Here is a 20,518-nt window from a genome sequence, read left to right as displayed (position 1 = left end):
GACTGTTCGTAGTAATCAGATAAAATATTTCAGCTGAACCCTTTTGAGTATCTACTATTAATATAGGTACTGTTAAAATTTAATTAATTTATCCACTGGTTAGTATTAAACATTGCTACTACACCTGTAAAGATAAAATTTTGTCGTAAAGAAAAAATAACCAAGACACGACGAAGTATTTAATTTTTTCCCTTTCATACATTCTTTTCTAAATTCGTCATAAAATTGTTGAGAGCACATTCATTTTTAATTATACATTATTACTTAACAAAACCTCACATTTTCTGGCGTGATTAACTACTTTAATTTATCTGTACAATAATAATTACGAGACCTTTAATTATTACAATATAGTATAGATAAGTATGTTTCTATTCATAATGTCTACTGAAATCGTTGAATATACAGTCCGTATTATTAAACTACAATATGTGAAGGCTTCATCTGAAAAGCAATCAGCCTGTATCATTGGAGAGTGACATGTAAACCAATCGATAAATATGTTAACTAAGTACTTGGCCAATATCAAAAGGTGATAAATTTTAATCTAATTCATGAGCATTTTCATTTCAGTTGCTTTTCAGATAAAGTTCGTAAAGTAAAACAGACAGGATTTTTCTTTTTCGGCTTATTAGGTAGAGAAGGATTGTTGCTAATGTAACAATCATATAAACTTAGTCATCGAGTCATCGTCTAGTAGCAAGCGCACGGCAATATGTGCCTCGCTTAAATTGAAATTCGGTCACCTAGACGAGGTCGCCATTTTGTACAAAAACATCTAATTATTCACTATAAAATTACGGGACAATACAGATTTAATGAATTAGATCCAAGTGAACTACTAAGTTTACAAGAAAACATTTATTACATAGATATAATACGATAAAATAGGGAAGATGAAGGTAGCTAAATAGTACAAAGATGATAATCCTAAAACTGGGTTGAATCAAATTAGATTCTAAGGTCAAATAATAAAATTTGTAAGAATTTGTACACGATGTACATACTTATAGTACAATACACAATATATTCGATGTAGACAAAATACAATTATTTTAAAATTTCAGTTATATGCTCGTGTATAAATAAATAATAAAATATTCAACTAAAACAAAAATAATAAAAGTAATAAGAGAGGCTTAAGCGAACAGTACAATGAACCAATAGGGGACAATATTAATGCACTTGCCCATAATACCTAATTGATTATAACATCAACTTCAATATTTAAAAAATGACATAACAGTAACTTAATGTATAATTCTACTGGAACCAAGTTAAAGCTTTGTCAGAAATCCATAATTTAAATAACAAAATTTACGAATTATCAGATAAGAAATTAAACAGTAATAAATATTTGATCATAATGCGATTGCCATGTTTGCATACTTTATTGTAATATATTCGATATTTAGAGATGTGATGCGTCGTTGGTAGCGAATATAAACTATATAGTACTTACATACAATGGCTGCTACCTATCAATGTCGCACGAATATCATATCACTATGATAGACATCTATAAAACTGCCACCGAAGCAACCCGAGTAATTCAACAATTTGGTAACGAAAATAAAATGTTAACTGATTATGACTAATCACCCTCTGAACAGCTTTACGAATACAACAATAAGCAGTCTCACAAAATATTTTACAAAATTTATTTCAATAAACTATCTAGAAACTATAATCATGGGTGACGTCTTTAATGTTCGTATTTCGTACTTAAATAAACAAATACATCAGCGCTATACTAGATATTATTAATATCAGGAATCGTTATCTATTCATGTACTTAGTCTCGTTAAAATTACAGAACATTATTTCGTAATTAATACTATACACAAATCGACAACACAATAATTATCTTACTATGAGATTCTCTGGGACTGGAGCGCTCCTGGCGCTTGCTCAGCGTCCACATTACGTACGAAACGGCATAGCGTGAGTATAACGTTCCTTTAGTCTATCCGGTAACAAACATTGGACGTAAACGAATCCTCTCGTAACCTTCAAATATTAAGTACGACCACTTTCACACTCAAGTCCTATGGAACTTTCCTTCCCGGTTCGTCTAATTTAGCTGGCTATACCGTGATGAAGGGGATAAGTCCCAGAGAAAGGCGCGGGTCACTGATGGTGTTTGGCCGGTGCGGCGTGGTGCAGCGCGACATGGTGCGGTGCATGATGGTGTCCGCCGTGGTGGTTATGGTTGTTAGCATTTGAATTGTTGTTGTTATTCTGCGCCGCCTGCGCCGCTTGTCGCTGCGAGTTCTTCTTGTTTTTCATCCGTCTATTCTGAAACCATATTTTCACTTGCCTCTCGGTTAGGTTCAAATTCCGCGCCAGCTCCCATCTCTTCTGTTTCGATACATAAGCGTTGAAAAGAAACTCTTTTTCTAGTTCGAGAGTTTGGAACTTAGAATAGGGTTTACGTTTTTTGCGGACCGTCACTTGACCAGTCCAGTCGAGGGGGTTTGAGGATCCGCATCCAACACCGACGCCCACAGACATCGATAGAGAACCTGCGCAAATAAAAAACATTTCAGAAAAACAAAAGCTTAATGATAATTCTAAGATTGCAGTCGACATACGTTCATTTCCTCTTACATGAAATAATTGAATTGATTCGGTATCTAATTCGTAAATATCTATTGGCACGACTACACTGCTCTATAACGCAAACAAATGGTTCTAGGAATGTCTGTGAGGAAATCATTATCTATCAACGAAATTTTTAGATTCATATAGGATATGATGATACCTAGTGTCTGGAACGCTTCTGCCTTTGTTTATTCGTCCGGCGTTCATTGTAACTGCAACGTGCATTCCGGTAGACGATCATACGTTACGTTTTAAACTAGGCATTGCCATGTTGTGTTCATAAAAACAATTGGAAGCGAGCGTAGCGTACGCCGCGTTAGAAGTTTCACACAGAGGGATTTATGTGAGCGGTCCTTTTGATGAGATCATCGTCAATAAACTTTGTATGCGAGCGGGCGACCTTCTCGTTATTCGATGCGTGCAGCACACTGCACCATTTCCTATTATACAAAATGGTACTAACATGAACATTGCGAAATAGATGCCTCATTGTCTAGCAGATGAATGCGCGTGTCGTAAGCGAGACTTACATCTCCAAAGGAACCGACTAACACACATACACGACGACTTATGTCAGTCAGCTCAGTGACTTAAATAATTTATTTAATATATATAATTATACTTGTCTGGTTGGGCAGTATATTTTGTGCAATAACTTACTGTGACAGATTTTTTAATTTTGCTACTTTCAATTAAATACTTTTACTCTACTAACTCTTTCTTACTCGGGTATTAGCGATCATTCAATAATTTCTACAGGAATTAAATATTTTAGCATTTGATATATATCTGCTTCAGATAAACAAAATAATAATTATAGTATTATAGAAAATTGATTCAAATCTAAACTTCGGAATTTACATGCGAATGGGAGATTAGTTACAATAGATGTTTAAGAGAAATAAATTATCCACCCTACCTACAGTTTTAGAATCTGCGGTGATATCAAACTTAGATTTGTTATTTCCTTACCGAAATGTACTGAACAATAACTAATTGTTTCTTCATTTCTTACACAATTACAAATTGTTTAAACTTTAATTGTTTAAACAATAACTAATTGTTTATACTTGATAAGAAGTATTTATTTATAGAATTGAAATCCTATATAAAATCTTTAATTGTTCTATGTTTACATTTCACTCGAATAGTTTGTGACAGTAGTTCCGCCCACTCCATTTTCGTCTCCATTAAAGAAGTGGCTATACTAAGCTTCATAAAACTGCCCTACCGCAAGTCGCCTACGCTTATAGTAGATATTTTTTATATGCAACTCGAATATTTTACAAATGACGTGAACCTACAAAGTAGTAGTTAATTCATGCATGGGTAAGTATAACAAAACAAATTAGGAAATTTCAAAATACATACTAAATTAATAGATATTGTTTTCAGTAATCACGTAATATAACTATTTGTAATGGATTCATTGTTTTACAAAGAATACTAGTATTTTTTTAATAATTGTACCTATATATCTTCGAATATGATAAAGAAAACAGACAAAAATATTATAAAGAAAACACTGGTTACAATTATTCATATATCTACATATCGAGTCTAGTTGGCTAGTAAATTCCTGGAAAGAATCGGCGATTGTTTAAAGAGAACATAATGACAACTCGAGTTGTCAATTATGAGGGGATAGGTAGCGATCATTGGCTATAAAAGTGCGGGTTCTTCGCCCATAAAAGTTTACCTACCCGACCGCGGGCATTGTCTTCTGTGTGTACCAACATTACTTTGCTGGCTGACAACCATCGACCAATCGTAACTGAAAGGGATAAGGTTGAAAATCAACAACTATTGCTTGTTGTCAATTGCCAGCCAGCAATGATTGAATGTAATTTGAAAGTCCTGAGTTGTTCTAGTACCTACAAGCAATCTGATTTACAGTTTGTTAAATAAGTATAGTTAGGTATATTAGAAATGAACACTTATCTAACTGAAGTTGTCAATTCAAAACGAAGCTCATGTACATGCTCATGTCACTAACGGGTCGTCCTAGCACGCTCTTACTATGGGCCCGTTCCACCAACCGTTTACTAAGCCGTAAATGCACAAATCAAAGTCAATGTCAACCTCAGGTGGGTCATAAACACACAATCATAAAGTGACGTGAACACTCGTATAACTTTTTCAACAATTGTTTCCTTTTAATGGGCCATTATATGCGCGTTTTACGCAAAATTATGTCAAGTTACACCTCTGCCGTAACAGAGGCACGATAAACCCATCTTTATGGTTAGCCGGCGATCGAAAGTGAACTAGCGACGAGCGTTTATGAATGGAGCCTTTTTATTGCTCTCATATTGACATGGCGGTTGTAGTTTCGTAATTACTACTTACTAGCGCGATTTGGGGAAGAAACCAGTACTATTGCATGTCAGTGACGTCGTCGCGGTTTTATGATTCATAAAAGTGATATGTATCTACTACAGGCGTGGAATGAATCGCTCGGGTACACTCCGAAGCACTCCGCTGCCGCTACGTAGACTCCTGTCTAGTTTTTTATCGTCTCATCAGTCTATAATGTGTTTATTGTAGCAATATTTGGTTTATTGCTACTACTCAAAGATCAGTTTATTGTCTTAACGCTCAGGTATCGTGTTTATTTATTAGTTATACATTTTTATTGGCGCTTTATTTTACGTAAACTTTAATTTATTGTCGGTTGTAGAACGCCGTTTTACATAGCCTATAAAAAGGTGCTTACGGTACGTTTTTAAACATTTGTAGCACGTGTTTCATTCATTCATCAAATTTATGGTGGCCTGTGGGAAAATGTTTTGATTTGGATGTTCAGTCGCTTTCTATACAGGGCTTAAGGGCTTTCGTGCGAACGTTATGCCAATGTTTATTTATCTCATGAACGATTTTATTGACATGTTTCGTATAGCGGCCAAGGATTCAATATTTTGGCGTAAGCAGGATAGTATATAGTAGCTGGTCATGTAGTTTTAGTGGTAGTATCTACATATCGTATGTAGGTACCTATTTATAATTTTATTATCAATTAATTATAACTTATTAGTTTGAGAAATAGGCAATCTGCATATACATGGGTATATTATATCTGCACATGTTTAGAAGTCTTTTCTATCATTTATATAAATTTACTAGCTAAAGGCTTAAACTCGTTAAATAAATATTTCATACCTATACTGTTACTAGAGCGGGAACACAACTACTATTTTAATAAAAACCAAATACTAGTAAAAATGTGTATTCTTGCTTGTCTACCATTCTTTTTATAAACTTTATATTTTTTATATCTATTTTTTATAGGTCACTTTTGACTAACTAATATTGTTTTGTTAATTCTCGCTGTAAGCCCTTTTGTGAAGAATACACATTTTTACTAGTATATGGTTTTTATTAAAATAGTAGTTGTGTTCCCGCTCCAGTAACATATACTTTGTCATCAACATCTTGTTCATGCTACTGAACGCGATTTTCAGCCTTATAGTTCTAGTTATAAGTAATTAATGTCAATTTATAGGTACATTTTTAATTATGTACTTTGACAAGTCTACATATTTAAATTAAATATTATTATTATTATCAATCATTTAGAATAGTATCTACATACAAACGGCTATAGAACCTAATAAAAAATAAAAGTAGATATCTAATTATACAAATCCAATAATGACGCAGTATGCGTAATCGTGCCAATCAAATGAAACCAAACTTTCAGAGAAAATATGCAGTCAGACAGTGCAGAAGAGTGCATCAAGTGCCGATAATACAGCAACACCCTCGCACCCACACTTGCACGGTTGTTAGTGTGCGCGCAACGCACACACTTACAAACACGGTTGCTGTGTGCTGCTGCCGCCCAACGCCATCTAGCGATAAGAAGGCATCAACTACGAGGGTCAAGGCTGGTAAACTCTTAATAAATTATTTACAATTAAACTTATCTACGTTTAGATTGTCATAAAAAAGCTTAATTCTAAAATATAAATATGACCAACAAATGAATATTTCCCGGACATGGCTCTCAAATTAGCTTAGGAAAGTACAGAATTTTCTAGCTTACATTGTATTTGTTTATGAATTCAGGGAATGTTTTGCTCAATTCAATGTTTGATTCTAGAGCACACGATAAGTTCAGTTAAAGATTACAAACAGAAAGTGTACTGGCCGGATGTTGAAAAATGTATTGGGTGCCACGTTCTGGGAATATTCCAAAATATCTATGAGTAATTAATTAATGTTACTGACCCGGCAGAGATCCTGGAGGTGGGTAAGGCGCGCTGGATACAGTCTCTGGCGCGTAATTTCGTAGGCCATATGCATCGTGGGAGAAACCAGACGCCTCGGAGACTGCCGTCCGTCGTTCTTCGCCACTGACGTATGGTAAAGGCTGGTCACCTCTCGGTGCTCCATATGGGTAATTCCAGCAAGGTTGCGAGAAGCCCTGGTGGCAACCACCATCTGCATAGGGTTTGTACTCGCCGCTACTCGTTGGCCAGAAAGGTAACGTTGACTTGCGTTCTCTTTCCACAGGTAAGTTATAGTAGGTAGGACCGGTGGGGTACTGCTCAAAGGAGCCTGGCGCGTCAGGTGGGTATCCCCAGGGCTGCTGCGCGTGACGTATAACGCCCGGTTCCGGCTCATACCGCTTAGCAGGAATGTGCAGTGGCGGTTGTGGGGGGTTGGAGCCGACAGAGGCCGGCGAAGCGCTGGATGCGGAGGGCGGTGCAGCTGCCGGTGCGGCCGGTGGGGAGCCCCCGGGTGGCGACGCGTGCGCTTCCTCGTACAGCGCGCCGCCGACCCCGTTCATCATGGTCCACCAGGCCGGCCCGGCGGAGTGGCCGGATGCGGGCGCTGGCGACGCGGCAGCCGCGTCGCAGGGCGCGCCGAGGCCCCCGACATGGTTGTCAGGGTACAGGGTGGCGGCCGGGCAAGCCACGGGGGAGCGGGAAAATCAGCAGCCGGTTCACGCGCGCCGCGGGCACATCGCACCGCGCACACACGCGTCCCACACACGGCAGCGGCACATGAAAATTAAAACGCGATTCCCGATTTAGCTAGCCGACCGGACGGGAGTTGACCACAACGTTAATGTTCAAAAAGTACAAGTTGGATTAAAAAAGTTTTAGAATTTATTTGAAATTTTTCAGAATATCCATCGAAAAGTCACTGATATGATAAGGAGTCTCGTAACCTCGAAAAATTGTCTATTTAATTAAAAAACTGTCTCTATTTGATCGCAAAGTAATGTAAATTATCCACAGACTACTTTAAATTGGTTCTATTGGAAAGAAGTATTTTTTTCCGTGACGCAACAGTTTTCTTATTTTGTTAAATCGTCTGGCTAACGTTGCGATGTTGTCGCGAGCGTGTCGTGTTTATAGCGGAGAGAGAGGAATACGCGGAGCGCGCAATCGGCAGCGCGGTCGAGCGCGGAGTGGCGGTGGCGACGTGTGGTGGCAGCGCACACAGGCGCGCGCCTTCGGAGCCCCATCTAGTGGCGGGCGGCAGAACCCGCGCACTCGCCGCACCGGCTCACATCAGCCCATAGGCGGGCGGCTGCTGCGCCCAAAGCGATTGCCAGCGCTCTATTTATTTTAGTTTGAATATAGTAGAGTTCTTGCACAGACAATGGAGATATTCAATACACGCCTTAAAAGCATTTTTGTAACAAACTTTAAAATATTCAACAATGTCTAATATACATAACATAACAGTCCGCATTTTAATTATGTACTAAATATCAATAAAGAAATAAGACACTTTATCTAATTTATTAAAATGTATGCGGTAGTGATAATTTTAATCATAATTAATAATTTATAGATTATATAGAAAAATTAATAAATTGAGAAAGAAAATTTAATAATATTGATATCTATGTTATTTATACAATTAAAATTAGTGAGGATTTTTTTTGCGAGATTAAATTTGGTTATTATGTACTTACTTATTACTTGTAAATCTATATATAAAGGTATATGCTTCTATATATGTATTATAGTAGCTATAGCATATATTAAATATATAGCATATATTCTGGTACCTAATATCTTCTATCTAGCTAAGATATATCAAAGATCTGCATCGCAAGGGTTGTCGAAAGCTCGAAGCGCGGGTGCGTAGTAAAGCGATTAATGGAGGCAAAATAGCCATAAACTGCCGTTTAACCAAACTGCAAGCGTCATTCGGCCATCGCCGACTTGCCACCAATAAAAAACGCGAGACTTTATGACGGCAACTCACTCACATTTTATTGTGAGTATAAACTTAATTTTATCGTCTGTTAATTTCACCACAAATAATACTAGGTACTAGATTAAATTATATAATTTTATTTTATTGCCATTGTCAATGACAAGGCCGTGGACTAATGCCTTACATTTCGTATTATCTTGATTTAGAATTAGTAAATCAATTTATTTCGTTTTGCTTTGGTATGAGAGAAATATTTGTAAGTATTAGTACTCGTGTTTCATAAATTTATCTGTAATTACTGTAGGGCCGTGCCAATCCTACTACCGAGTACATGACACACATTCAAGTAACAGTACTGAAAAACAGCAAGGCATCTCTCAAGGGTAAGTATGGGTTACCCTTCCTTTCATACACTCACCGACACAAAGCGAACAATAAGTCGTACAACCAATAAATTTGCTTACAAAATTTCACACCTATACACACGTTGTTTACACAAGACACGGCCATAAAATATATCAGGTGAACAAAAGAAAAACATACATGACCCGGTAAGTAATGTAATCAGTTGTTACCACGTTCATTCCTATTATGTTAAATAGCAACCGAATTGTCAAACTAAAATACGCGATTCGGCGATAATTTCCCACACTACACTCAGGTAATTACTACAGATCAATTGTGTGAATATGTGTTTAGTGCCATCAAAAGGTTCATACAGCGTAATAAAATAAATTTGTCATAGTTATGGACGTGTCAACAAAACTAATACCTTGGATTAGGTTACCAATAGAAAATTATTTTCAACACAGGAGTTTCTATTTGAAATTGCATTGCATGTAGAATATATAATAATATTGTTTAAGTATATTTTATGGGATAAATTATACTCTTTGCATCGATAAGTTACATTGTAATATGCATATTAGCGACGTGTAGAATATGAATTAATATACTAGTAATTTTGTAATTTAATATAGGAATACAGTAAACCCTTTGATAGCTTTCAAATAAATTTGAAATATAAATACCTACCTATACTCTGCATATAATTTTTTCCATTAATTAATATACAAATTTATATTAAAAGTAGAAAGTTAGACTCAATTTAATCTAAGTCACTGAGGAAATAAAATATGTTAAAAAATTCAACTTCAGCTACATTGGAAATCAATCGAATATATTAGTCACATATCAATACGTTTAATTAAATATAATGTTTTAATATCTATAAATAAAATCCCGTGAGAATTATGAAATCTACTCAATTATGCACACGTTCCTGTGTGTGTATTACTAAGTTAAGTAGTATTATGACATTCTTTAATCTATTTTTATTCTGATTATAATAGTTTTCAATGGGTAGGTACTTACTACAAATATAAGAAACTGCTAATGGCAAATTAAATTATAATTGCTTGAACCCCCAAGTAACACTATTAAAAATATCACATGATCCTAAATATCACGACCAAAGCAGTCCCTATTGCATTACTGTTCTACTGAGACTAGAGAAACTATTTTTACTCTTGTAATAAGTGTTTGCAATGTTTGTTAGACCGTTTCACCATTAGCTAGTATGACTAACAACAATTATTAGGTGCAATATTCAATCCCAAGTAGGTAGTTTCTCTGAATGTCAAGTATTCTTAAATTATTCATTGTATATATCCAATAAAAATATATAATTAAGTAATTTTTATAATATTTAATGACTGAACAAGTTTGTAATTAAATCTTGGATACCGTTTTAAAATGCTATTGTATTAGAAAGTAGAAACAAATGTGTTATAAAATGGTTCATTATATAAGAATAATTTAATATTTCAATTTATTATAAAAAATAACTGAAATTTACGATGCGATTCAATCTACCTATATACTATGGAATAAGAAATCTTTATAAATAAACATTTATATACCGAAAATTCCCAAAATGGAAGTGACATAACAGACGTGATTCAGGCGTCTTGGCGCGTTGAATGACAGAAACAAACATAGGAACAAGTGTGCGCCTGAGTCGGCTATAAATATTTACGTTTGGAAACTTCAGGCCGACGACGGTCCGTCATACTGCGCGGGCGCATGTAAATAAAAGTATACTTTCTTATCTCCACCATGTGTGTGGTTGGTTGTTGCGCAAACGTTTCTAACTCAGTATTGTATTTAGAGTAAAATATTCCTTCAATACTTACCTACCTAAACGGCAGATAGGTAAAAAACGGGACTTTCAGGTGAATTATTAAAACAATTCACGTAATTCAAGTAACTTGAACGAATAGGTCATTAGGTATCTCTATATCAGCTATTTCTACCATTTAGGTTAGATAGATATGCTAGTATTTTTTTAGGTACGAAAACATAATACTCTAGCCCTTAGGAACACCGCACTTTAGAATTACCACACTACATTTGGTAGTGTCTGTAGGTTCATGTCTAGAAATTATTACCTACCATTTTCTATCAGGATTAGCTTCCCTGATAGAAAACGGTAGGTAATCAGCTTGTCTCTATTAAATATTAACTGTAAAATGTACCTACCTAATACCTATAAGTATTTCTTAGTCTATTAGTTATTTGTTATATGCACGTTAGTTAGATATAATGTTAAATTTATTCACTTAATTAGATAGGTATATATATGTAGATAAGTAGTTTAATGAATCAATATTTTAGCTTTGAAACTAGAAATGCATCGTGACTATAAGATATGTTCAATTATAAATTTTATAGCAATAATGTTAATAACTTTAACATAGAATTAAGTTGTACAGATTATATACTACCTATTGGTAGACACTTTCATTATCTTAATTAAGCGTAGTAAACGTTAATTTATCTAATTTATTGATACAAATTCTTAAAAGGATTTAGGTACTTATCGTATTATTTAAGATTTAGTTTCACTGCAGATAACATAAGATGTCACTAAAAGCTGTCTTGATTTCATTTGTTATAAATTAATTAATTCAAGAATGTATAAATAAACAGAGTACCTAATTGTTTAAGACTAAAACAGACTTAAATATATTCTTTCACGAGTTTGATTTAAGTAATTTTCCATTAAGTACCGCGTTTCTCCTAAATTTAATGTACTAAATATTAAATAAATCGTAGAGATATTTTACGGGTATGGTGTGAACTAAGGACCCGTTACCGGTTATACCTACGTAGGTAGGTAGATATTTATAAATAAATGATTATTATCGATCCACAAAAAGATTAAAACCAGATCAAACGAGGTTAAAAAGCTGTACTTTAATTTTGTTTCGACTTCCAAAGTATACACATAATCTTAATAATTTATTTTATATTTTTATATGAGTGACTTATCGATGAATTTCGTATGAGCATTCGTATACAAATTACGGTAAGACTTTAAAATATGTACCTACATGACCATTATGAGTATCTAAATACATTATAAATTACAAGACTTTTATCTATACCTATCGGATATACAGGTTATGTAGGTATTTTATTACAATACAAAGTAAGTTCACCAACCTACTTGATGTTATGCAAGCTTGCCAAGTCACCATTTGGTAAGCCTGTATAACGTCAAATTCAATCGTAAATAAAGTGACATAATACTATCAATGAAAACATTACTTATATTTTATGGTTCTATATATTTTGTTAGCACCCATTAAGAAAAGTTATATTATTTAAGTTCAAGAGTCACAGTGTGAGTTTTCAGGATAGCAATGAGATCATTAGGTTATAAATAAAATACTATATTAAATCTGAGTTCAGTTTTAATGAACTTGTTAATCTCAATTTTCTGCTAAACGAAATGAAAACACTATCTGCTGTTCATTTTTACTATGTTTTTCATTAATTACATACATATAAATACTTTAATAACAATATATAACCACATGTGGGACAATACCTACATCTAAGGGCCTGGGTGCAGATAACTAATAAATACGGGTTTATATTTATTACTAGGTATATTTTTAAATTGTCAATAGAATTATATTCACCTTGTCGTAAACTTGCGAGCGACGTCTGCGTAAAAGGGCACGGCAACCTGCGAACAATTATAATCCTGTATAATATAGTATAATATACAGCTATAGCTTACAATAAGGGACATAATTACATGTGGCGGGTCAGGTGTGTCCAATCAGTAAGTAGTAAAAACGTTATTGGAGTGCGCGCTTTATTAACATGGTTTCACATGTTAATTAATACGTTAATAGCAGACCTACGTGGTGGCTACTTATTATGTATGTTTAATATGTTGTGTATATTATTTTGTACATATTTTACTGGGTTTAACAGTTCTTGGAACTTATTGTGACAACGAGTGAAAATTAATGCTTTTCATTCATTCATTCGCAAGATTTTACACAACATAGTTTTATAAGAAATATTATTAACTTCGAGTATGAAAATTATATTTATTTACTATTTTTCACAAGAATATTATAAATTAAATAAATTTAGGTAGTTTATCTATTATTATATAATATAACCTAATTTACCTACTTCTAATATTTTCATTACATTTCTTTCTTTCCAATTATGGTAGTAATATTATACCTAGATTCGATAAGACTCAAATATTTGTCAATTCTTCTACTGACTTCTAAATAATAAAATATGTTTATCCAAATGTATTACATTTGCAGCAATCCAACTATTATTTTAATAATAGAAAACCTCATATTACCTATGAGTAGGTAATCTGTATTTATTATTAGTTTTTTTTTTGCAGATACTAATACTACTACATAACTTACTCGTATTACATACTAGTATTTTTAACAACTTGCTGCACAATAGTAATTTATTATTAAAATGATTAGTGAGTGAAAATTTTTATTAATAGATAAACATGAAAACGGTAACGCAATGTTTCAGAATAATGACGTGACTAACAAGCCACTGGAACTCGTACTAAATCATTGCTGAACATTAAACGTCTCAAGCGATCATTACTGAGTTTATTTTTAAGACGAGAGAGTCTGGCACACCCACAATCATCTCATTGACAAAGTTCTACAGTTACCATTTTATTTCCTAGCTCGAGCCTCGATACGAATATAAATAAATCCTTTCTAAGTCATTCGATACGGCGGAAAGTCACGAAGTTTACATAAAATAGGTGATTTGCGCCGAATGCCATGGTTTTTTTTACAGGGTGTAGTCGGGGGTGCGACGTTCCATCCACCTACTTTGGAGAACGAAAAAAAACATGTTTACAAGGTTTTTTTCTCGTTAACGATTGCTGGCTGGCATGGATACGTATTTCGGGATCGTAAATTCTGTTTTGTGTTACCTAACAATTATATGCGCTTCAGTAATGATTGATTTTGAACTGTTTCTACAAGAAAAAGCGTGTGACCCATGTTTATATATAATGATAATAGAGGCAGAATAATTTCTACACAAATTTGTATACTATACAATCTCTTATGAATTTTTTAAAATTCATAGTTATATTTAGGTACTTGTATTTAAGTAAAATGTTATCCTCTTTGGTAGTTACTACTTCTTTATCAAAATACATTTGTTTATTCATATTACGCTTTCAATTCTGTATACTCAAGTTGTGGATAGGTAGTGCATTTAATTAGAGATTAGGGGCTAAGACCATCTATCCGAGAAACTTGAGCCATAGCTCGGAACTTTGACGGCGTTCATCTAACTTTATTTCCATTCTAACTCGAAACTCCTATCAAGAATCGTAAGCCGGACGAACTTTACTGAACTATGTTTTTTTTCATCAAGCACGAGTAAATGGAGCAGAGAACCGATGGCTGAGGGCACTCGACTTGACATTTACGACTCAATTCCAAAGCAGAGGCCGCCGTCCGGGTGTGTTTTCTACCGGTTTAATTAGATCTCCCACTCCCCCCACTCAACCCTCTATAATCAAATCGAAGCTAACTATTAACACAAGTTTGGGGACCTTGTTAAGTTAGTCGGTAGTTATTTAGGGCGTAGTGACAGCCGAGTCCGGCCACATTATACCAAGTTGTCAAGTTCTGTTATCTTGGACACAAGTAGTAAGTACGTGTTACAGGAATGTCTCTCCCACGGTTGGATGCCCAAAAATTTACATAGTAAACGTTTCATCCCATAAGTTATACCCAACGCTTGCTTTAATTTAATTAATAAAGTTATTATATAGTTATTAATGTCCTTATTAAAATTATACGTTCAAAAATAAGGGATCATGTGTAGAGTTTAGTGTGAGGAATTATTGTTGATATACCTACTGTTATAACAAAATCATGTACTTATTCTAAAACTGTATATAGAATAGCACAGAATATAAAAACATAGATAATAGTGTACTACATAATCACATAGTATTTATACTTTACTTATAATGTGGGTAAGAATAAGAAGGTACCCCTATTCGATTTTCTTAAGTAGGTATTTTGCTACCATTCTAAAGACATATCTATATATATGTCTTAATATGGTTTATACAACAATATGAAACACTTATCATATTACCTACATATATAAAACAAACAAACAAGTCATAGGAAATGTTATTTGTATAGTATAACGACATATTTACAATAACAGGGAGTGGGAGGCGGTCCGAGAGGTTAATGGTGCGAAAACTGACTGGATCATATCCCGGGGTTTACGACACGAGAGTAAACGGCCGATTCATTTGCAATTCTAACTGCGACTTAGCGACGTATCGCCTGCGATTGTGCGGCGGTTCGATCGTCACTAGATTCAAACACTACATAATAAATACCTACACACCTTACTTATCGACGCCTGAAAGTGATAAGTGTAGTAAATAAGGTCGTTGCTTATCATTTCGTACTTATCCCATACCTATACTTAGTTGTCAGTTATACCTAAATATATTAACGGAATTTTCCGATAATTTTGTATTTAATATTTTCAGATCCATCTTTAACACGTATGTTGTTAATTATAAGTATACCTGTGTGTATAACAGTTACGGAAACTTTTCTATTAAATAAATATTTTTGTATATAATTTTAAAATGAAATTAGACATTACTTTACAAATCATCGACAAAACTGATGGATGAATATTACAGAAGGTGTATTCTTTAGGTGTATTTCTTTGTATTATTTTTGGTAACAATTCTTATTTTTTTATGTGATTACGGTAATATCGACTTTATTCATTTCATAAGTAAGTTCAAAATTGAAAGTACGTACTTATTTTAGTTTAATTGTGTACCTACATTATATACTCATTCCCAAATAGTGCCGGCCTATAGGTGGCCAGTCACACATTCTAAATTCACCTATTTAGACATCGATCGACCGGTGGTCCCACTTACTTAGTATTCGATCCATTCTCACAGGCTGATTTTATCGGCAAGGACACTTATTGTGATTCGTAAGGCCCGGAATTGATCGACAGAACGATACACAATGATCGTGGATTAAAATGTCTACGGAATTTCTATGACTCGTTTGCGTGAAAACTTTACATGAACGTAGACTACCTACCTACTGATGACGATATCAATGTAAATATTACTTGTTGTGTTATTGGTGTATTAGGGAAGTAATATATATAGACATTTCTTGTGTTCAAATAGTTTGCAACTGTTTATTTTTCTGTATTGAGAAAATAATTTTAATATTAAAATAAAGTAGGTACCTACCTACCGAAAATTTTAGTCACTTGAAATAATTGTACGACAATAAGGCATTTCAAATATAATGCATAGGTAGATATATAAATATTGGACATACCTATGTCAACTTTATATAGGTCTATACCTACCCCATATTTATGCTTTTATAAATACAGATAACTGATTAGTTTATTTCACGTGTAGACTTTTATTTGAAATATTAATAACGTAACAGTACATGGTTCAAGCCATACGTATGTACCTATAAACTCGTTATTAATAGCACGCAAGTACAAACGTGTACACATATATAGACCAGGTATGTACATATCTACATACACAGTTATAAGAGGCACCTTTACAGTGAAAACGTTAGATAAAACCTAATTTATAGGCTTTAGATATGATGTTATTTTATTTTTAATAATTTCATAAATATGTAAATAATTAGATATCTACTATCGAAACATGCAATTTTTGTGCCCAGCATTACATCCAGTAGTAGATAGTGAATGCAATTTGGTAGAACCTTATTATATATCTAACAACCGCAGTTATATTTCTCATAAAGGTTGAACATATTAGGTATATATATTTATGTAGTACTGTATACGTAAACAAAATTAAGTGACTGGGCAATGTGTGGTTCACTTTATATTGGTGTATTAACTTTAAGATAGAAGTTTCCACTATAATTTGAACTCTGTCTGTGATACGTTCTCCACAGTTGTAGAACTAACAATCGTCATTTTGTAGTAAGTATAAGCCAATCCTCGTTCTTGACAAGTAGGTACGACTTCAAAAGGAGTTTCTCTATTTATCTTAATCTTTTTGTTTAGATATGATATCTTCGGCTAATTTGATTTGATTTGATAATCATTATTGATGATTTTAAAATTTCAGGACTATGAGTATAATGTACGCATGAGAAGTAAGAATCTTTGTACATATATATATAGTTGATAAATGTTTTAATTATCTAAACTAATATTATGAATATAAAAAAGATTAGATACTTTTGATTTTCAAAAATTCATCATTATCTGCTAATAGCACTAGAGAACCCTACAATCATTGTAGGTCGTTAGTTATCTATATAAAAATAGTAATTTCATATTCTTTCCATTACTAACCATAAAATGATGACAGAGGATAAAAACCTTTGATTGTCGTTATAGGTAAACTTGAATTCCTCGAAGCGTTTTGCCATCAGATTAAAACGTCGCAGTGAATATCACAATCGCAAGAATGTTGCAACTTTGTAAAAAGGTTTATAATTTGCTGGACCATAAATTAAGGCATTGAATTAATATGACAGGGCAAGTAGGGTTCCGACGCACATAAGTCTGTAGGCACAGGTGTTTGGCGGCGATTGGGGTGTAGGTATACTTATATTTTAATTTTTATGTTATATTGTGTGCTTATTTTATGTTCATAATAAATACATATAAAATTTTAGTGTTCAAAACAGATAAGAGAAATAGGTTAGATCTTCCAGATTCATCATAATGCTTAATAGAATTAATGAACATTGTCTTTTAGTTTATAAATTAAATTGATACCTATAGTATTAATTATGACAAAATATTGTTTTATTTGAAGATATCTATGCCTAATTTATTTGAAATACCTAAATGTGAATAATAATGAGTTTGTTCCCATTTGACGGTTCAATTGGTTGTTGGGCATACTTAAATAAGCTCAGTTAGCTATTTGAGGTACAAAGGGGACCGACTACTTTTCTGTTTTAAATCGTCGCGGATGCAAACTAGTTATATCTTATAAAAATATCTCATAAAATTGTGAACTAATACGATTAATTTATACCTACCAAAATCTACTTAGTATTTAAAATATTTATATTGGCGTATTTAAAAGGAATATACATGTATTGTTTTCTTCGTTTTGGCGGTCCAAAGCTAAGTTTAAACGGACACAAGTGTACACGCAATAAAAATGTAAATGAGTACGTGGGCGATTGCACGCCGCTATTCAGGCACGTTTTGTCGTGAATGCACATATTATGCAGTATCATATCATGCCTACGGCCCTCTGCATTTTGAAGGTTGCCAGGTATACTTTGTAAGCTGTGCCTTTTATATTACTTTACCTACAAATGTAAAATTTACTTTATATTATAAAGCTGGAGATAAAATGGTACATAAATGGCGACGAATTAAAGTGCATATAAGAATTGTAATAATTATAATGAGTAAGTAAGTACCTATCTACTTAAAAAATAATTCCTACCTATCTACCTTAATCTGTACAAAAAGTATTGTGCTATCGAAAGTAAAATATTATTAGATAATACAAATTAAAATGCCTCTCGTTATAAAAAAGTAGCAATGTTAGTTGTGGTTATTGTATTCTTACTTAAATTCAACAAAATTACAATAAAAATTATAGTAAATAATTTGTGTTAAATAACAAAAAGGAGAGTGTGATATATGGGATTTAAATAAATTAAAAATAATGAAATAAAGTAGAAATTCAAACCTTAGTATCATGTTCTGTGTGGCGTCGCCGCCTCACCTGTTAGTAAGGTCGACCGCGAGTTGAGCCGCGCTCGAACCTTACTCGAAACAAGCCTGTAACAATACCATACAAATATTACTTACTTTCAAAGTAATAAGTAGATAGGTACTAGAGATATGTGGATACACTACAAAAATAGCCATTTTGAAACAAAATCAAAATCTTGTAATAGATCCAATAGGTATTGCCTACACCATTTTGTAATAGCTAATTACTAATATTTCAAGTATTACACATAAAAATCCCGTTGAATGTTATAAAATAAAGGACAACAAGAAATAATTCCAGTTTTATAACGGTTGTGTACGCCTAAAGGTACAATAATATTTACAATGTTTTTTTTATTAAATTATATAATAAAAAACTGCATTGTAAATAACATATTTTTATTACCTACTTCAAAGATTTCGATCAGTGTCTTACATTTTCGTAGTGAGCCTTGTGGATGCATAAAATCGATTTGAATCGATATAATTTTAAGAAAGAACAATGTTACATTCAGTGACGCCTACATTTTACCCACAATGTAATTTAAATGCATAAATTACAGTAATAAATAAAGTAAACACATTTTTCGAATTTAACTACGCAATAAAATAAAACAAGCTACCCTTTTTCTCACTATTATCCTTGGTGGCACACGTTATGTATTTGTTAATTGAATTTATTTACTGGAACGGCGCGGCGTTGTAATTATTTAATACAACCAGTGTTACCAACTCTAAAATCCTTAGTATCTTAGTATTATGACTCGTTTTTGTAGGTCTCGTACTGTTGGCATCTCTGACCGAAAATATTTACTTTTCCATTATAAATCTTATAAAACTGCACGGAAAATGCCTACCTGCCATTCATAAAATTCTTTTTCCAGATATATATGTAGCTATGATAAAATAGAGTTATATAGGTACTACAGGGTGCTGAAAATGATTGAAAATTTTACTGCCGAATAGGTACGAACATATATTTTTTATTATTTTTAGCAATATGAATAACTGGTGTTATATATTTTATAAAGCGGTACCAGGTTCACCTAATTTCGTTTCAGCGGAAAATTCAATGAATAAATATTTTCCAATTTTATTGTCTCAGTTCTCTCAAATGAATATTCTGAATCACATTGAAATATCCGAAATGTCACAATATTTATAATATAATTCGTTATTGCATATCACGTATCATACAAAGCACAGATTATTTTTCTATTTTATATTAAATGTTATACATTTTCATAATTTTCCTGTGAATTTCAAAATAAATTCAAAATGGAATTCTAAATTTATAAAGAAACTGCTACCATTGAAGCTGACTTTCTAATTGTCTACCAAACATATAAACTACCTAGATAGGTACATCCAGTTATCTTCAGTAAAAATAAATATTAATGTAAAAAAAAATTATAGGTTCTTTTATTTTTTATTTTGGTTATTTGTCAACAATTACTACATAATACCTATTTACTTCATTTTCTACAAAGTACACAAATTCTTACATCCTGTATATTAAAAGTATACGTGGAGAAAAATCTTATATTTTAGAACACAAATAAATTATTCCTGCACACCCACTGAGTTGTATTCGTTGAGTAATATATTG

At 33.2% G+C, this 20,518-nt stretch overlaps 1 protein-coding gene across 3 annotated transcripts in view; it reads right to left on the bottom strand.

The window, feature by feature from the left end:
* Positions 1-172: 172 nt before the first annotated feature.
* The window catches only part of LOC131847825 (homeobox protein abdominal-B), a 98,615-nt gene continuing 78,269 nt past the window's right edge, over positions 173-20,518 (bottom strand). For all 3 annotated transcript variants that reach the window (XM_059197484.1, XM_059197486.1, XM_059197485.1), the window contains 4 exons: positions 18,884-18,975; positions 12,774-12,820; positions 6,835-7,440; positions 173-2,525 (listed from right to left, as the gene is read on the bottom strand). In XM_059197484.1, coding sequence (XP_059053467.1) covers positions 2,131-2,525; positions 6,835-7,440; positions 12,774-12,820; positions 18,884-18,894 — 1,059 coding nt within the window. In that variant the 5' untranslated portion in view covers positions 18,895-18,975 and the 3' untranslated portion in view covers positions 173-2,130. The remainder of the gene's footprint in view (positions 2,526-6,834; positions 7,441-12,773; positions 12,821-18,883; positions 18,976-20,518) is intronic.

This window comes from Achroia grisella, unplaced genomic scaffold (genome assembly GCF_030625045.1).
Source record: "Achroia grisella isolate CSIRO2021 unplaced genomic scaffold, CSIRO_AGI_Agris_v1 utg544, whole genome shotgun sequence".
NCBI lineage: Eukaryota > Metazoa > Arthropoda > Insecta > Lepidoptera > Pyralidae > Achroia > Achroia grisella.
This window is presented reverse-complemented; position numbering and strand designations above follow the sequence as displayed.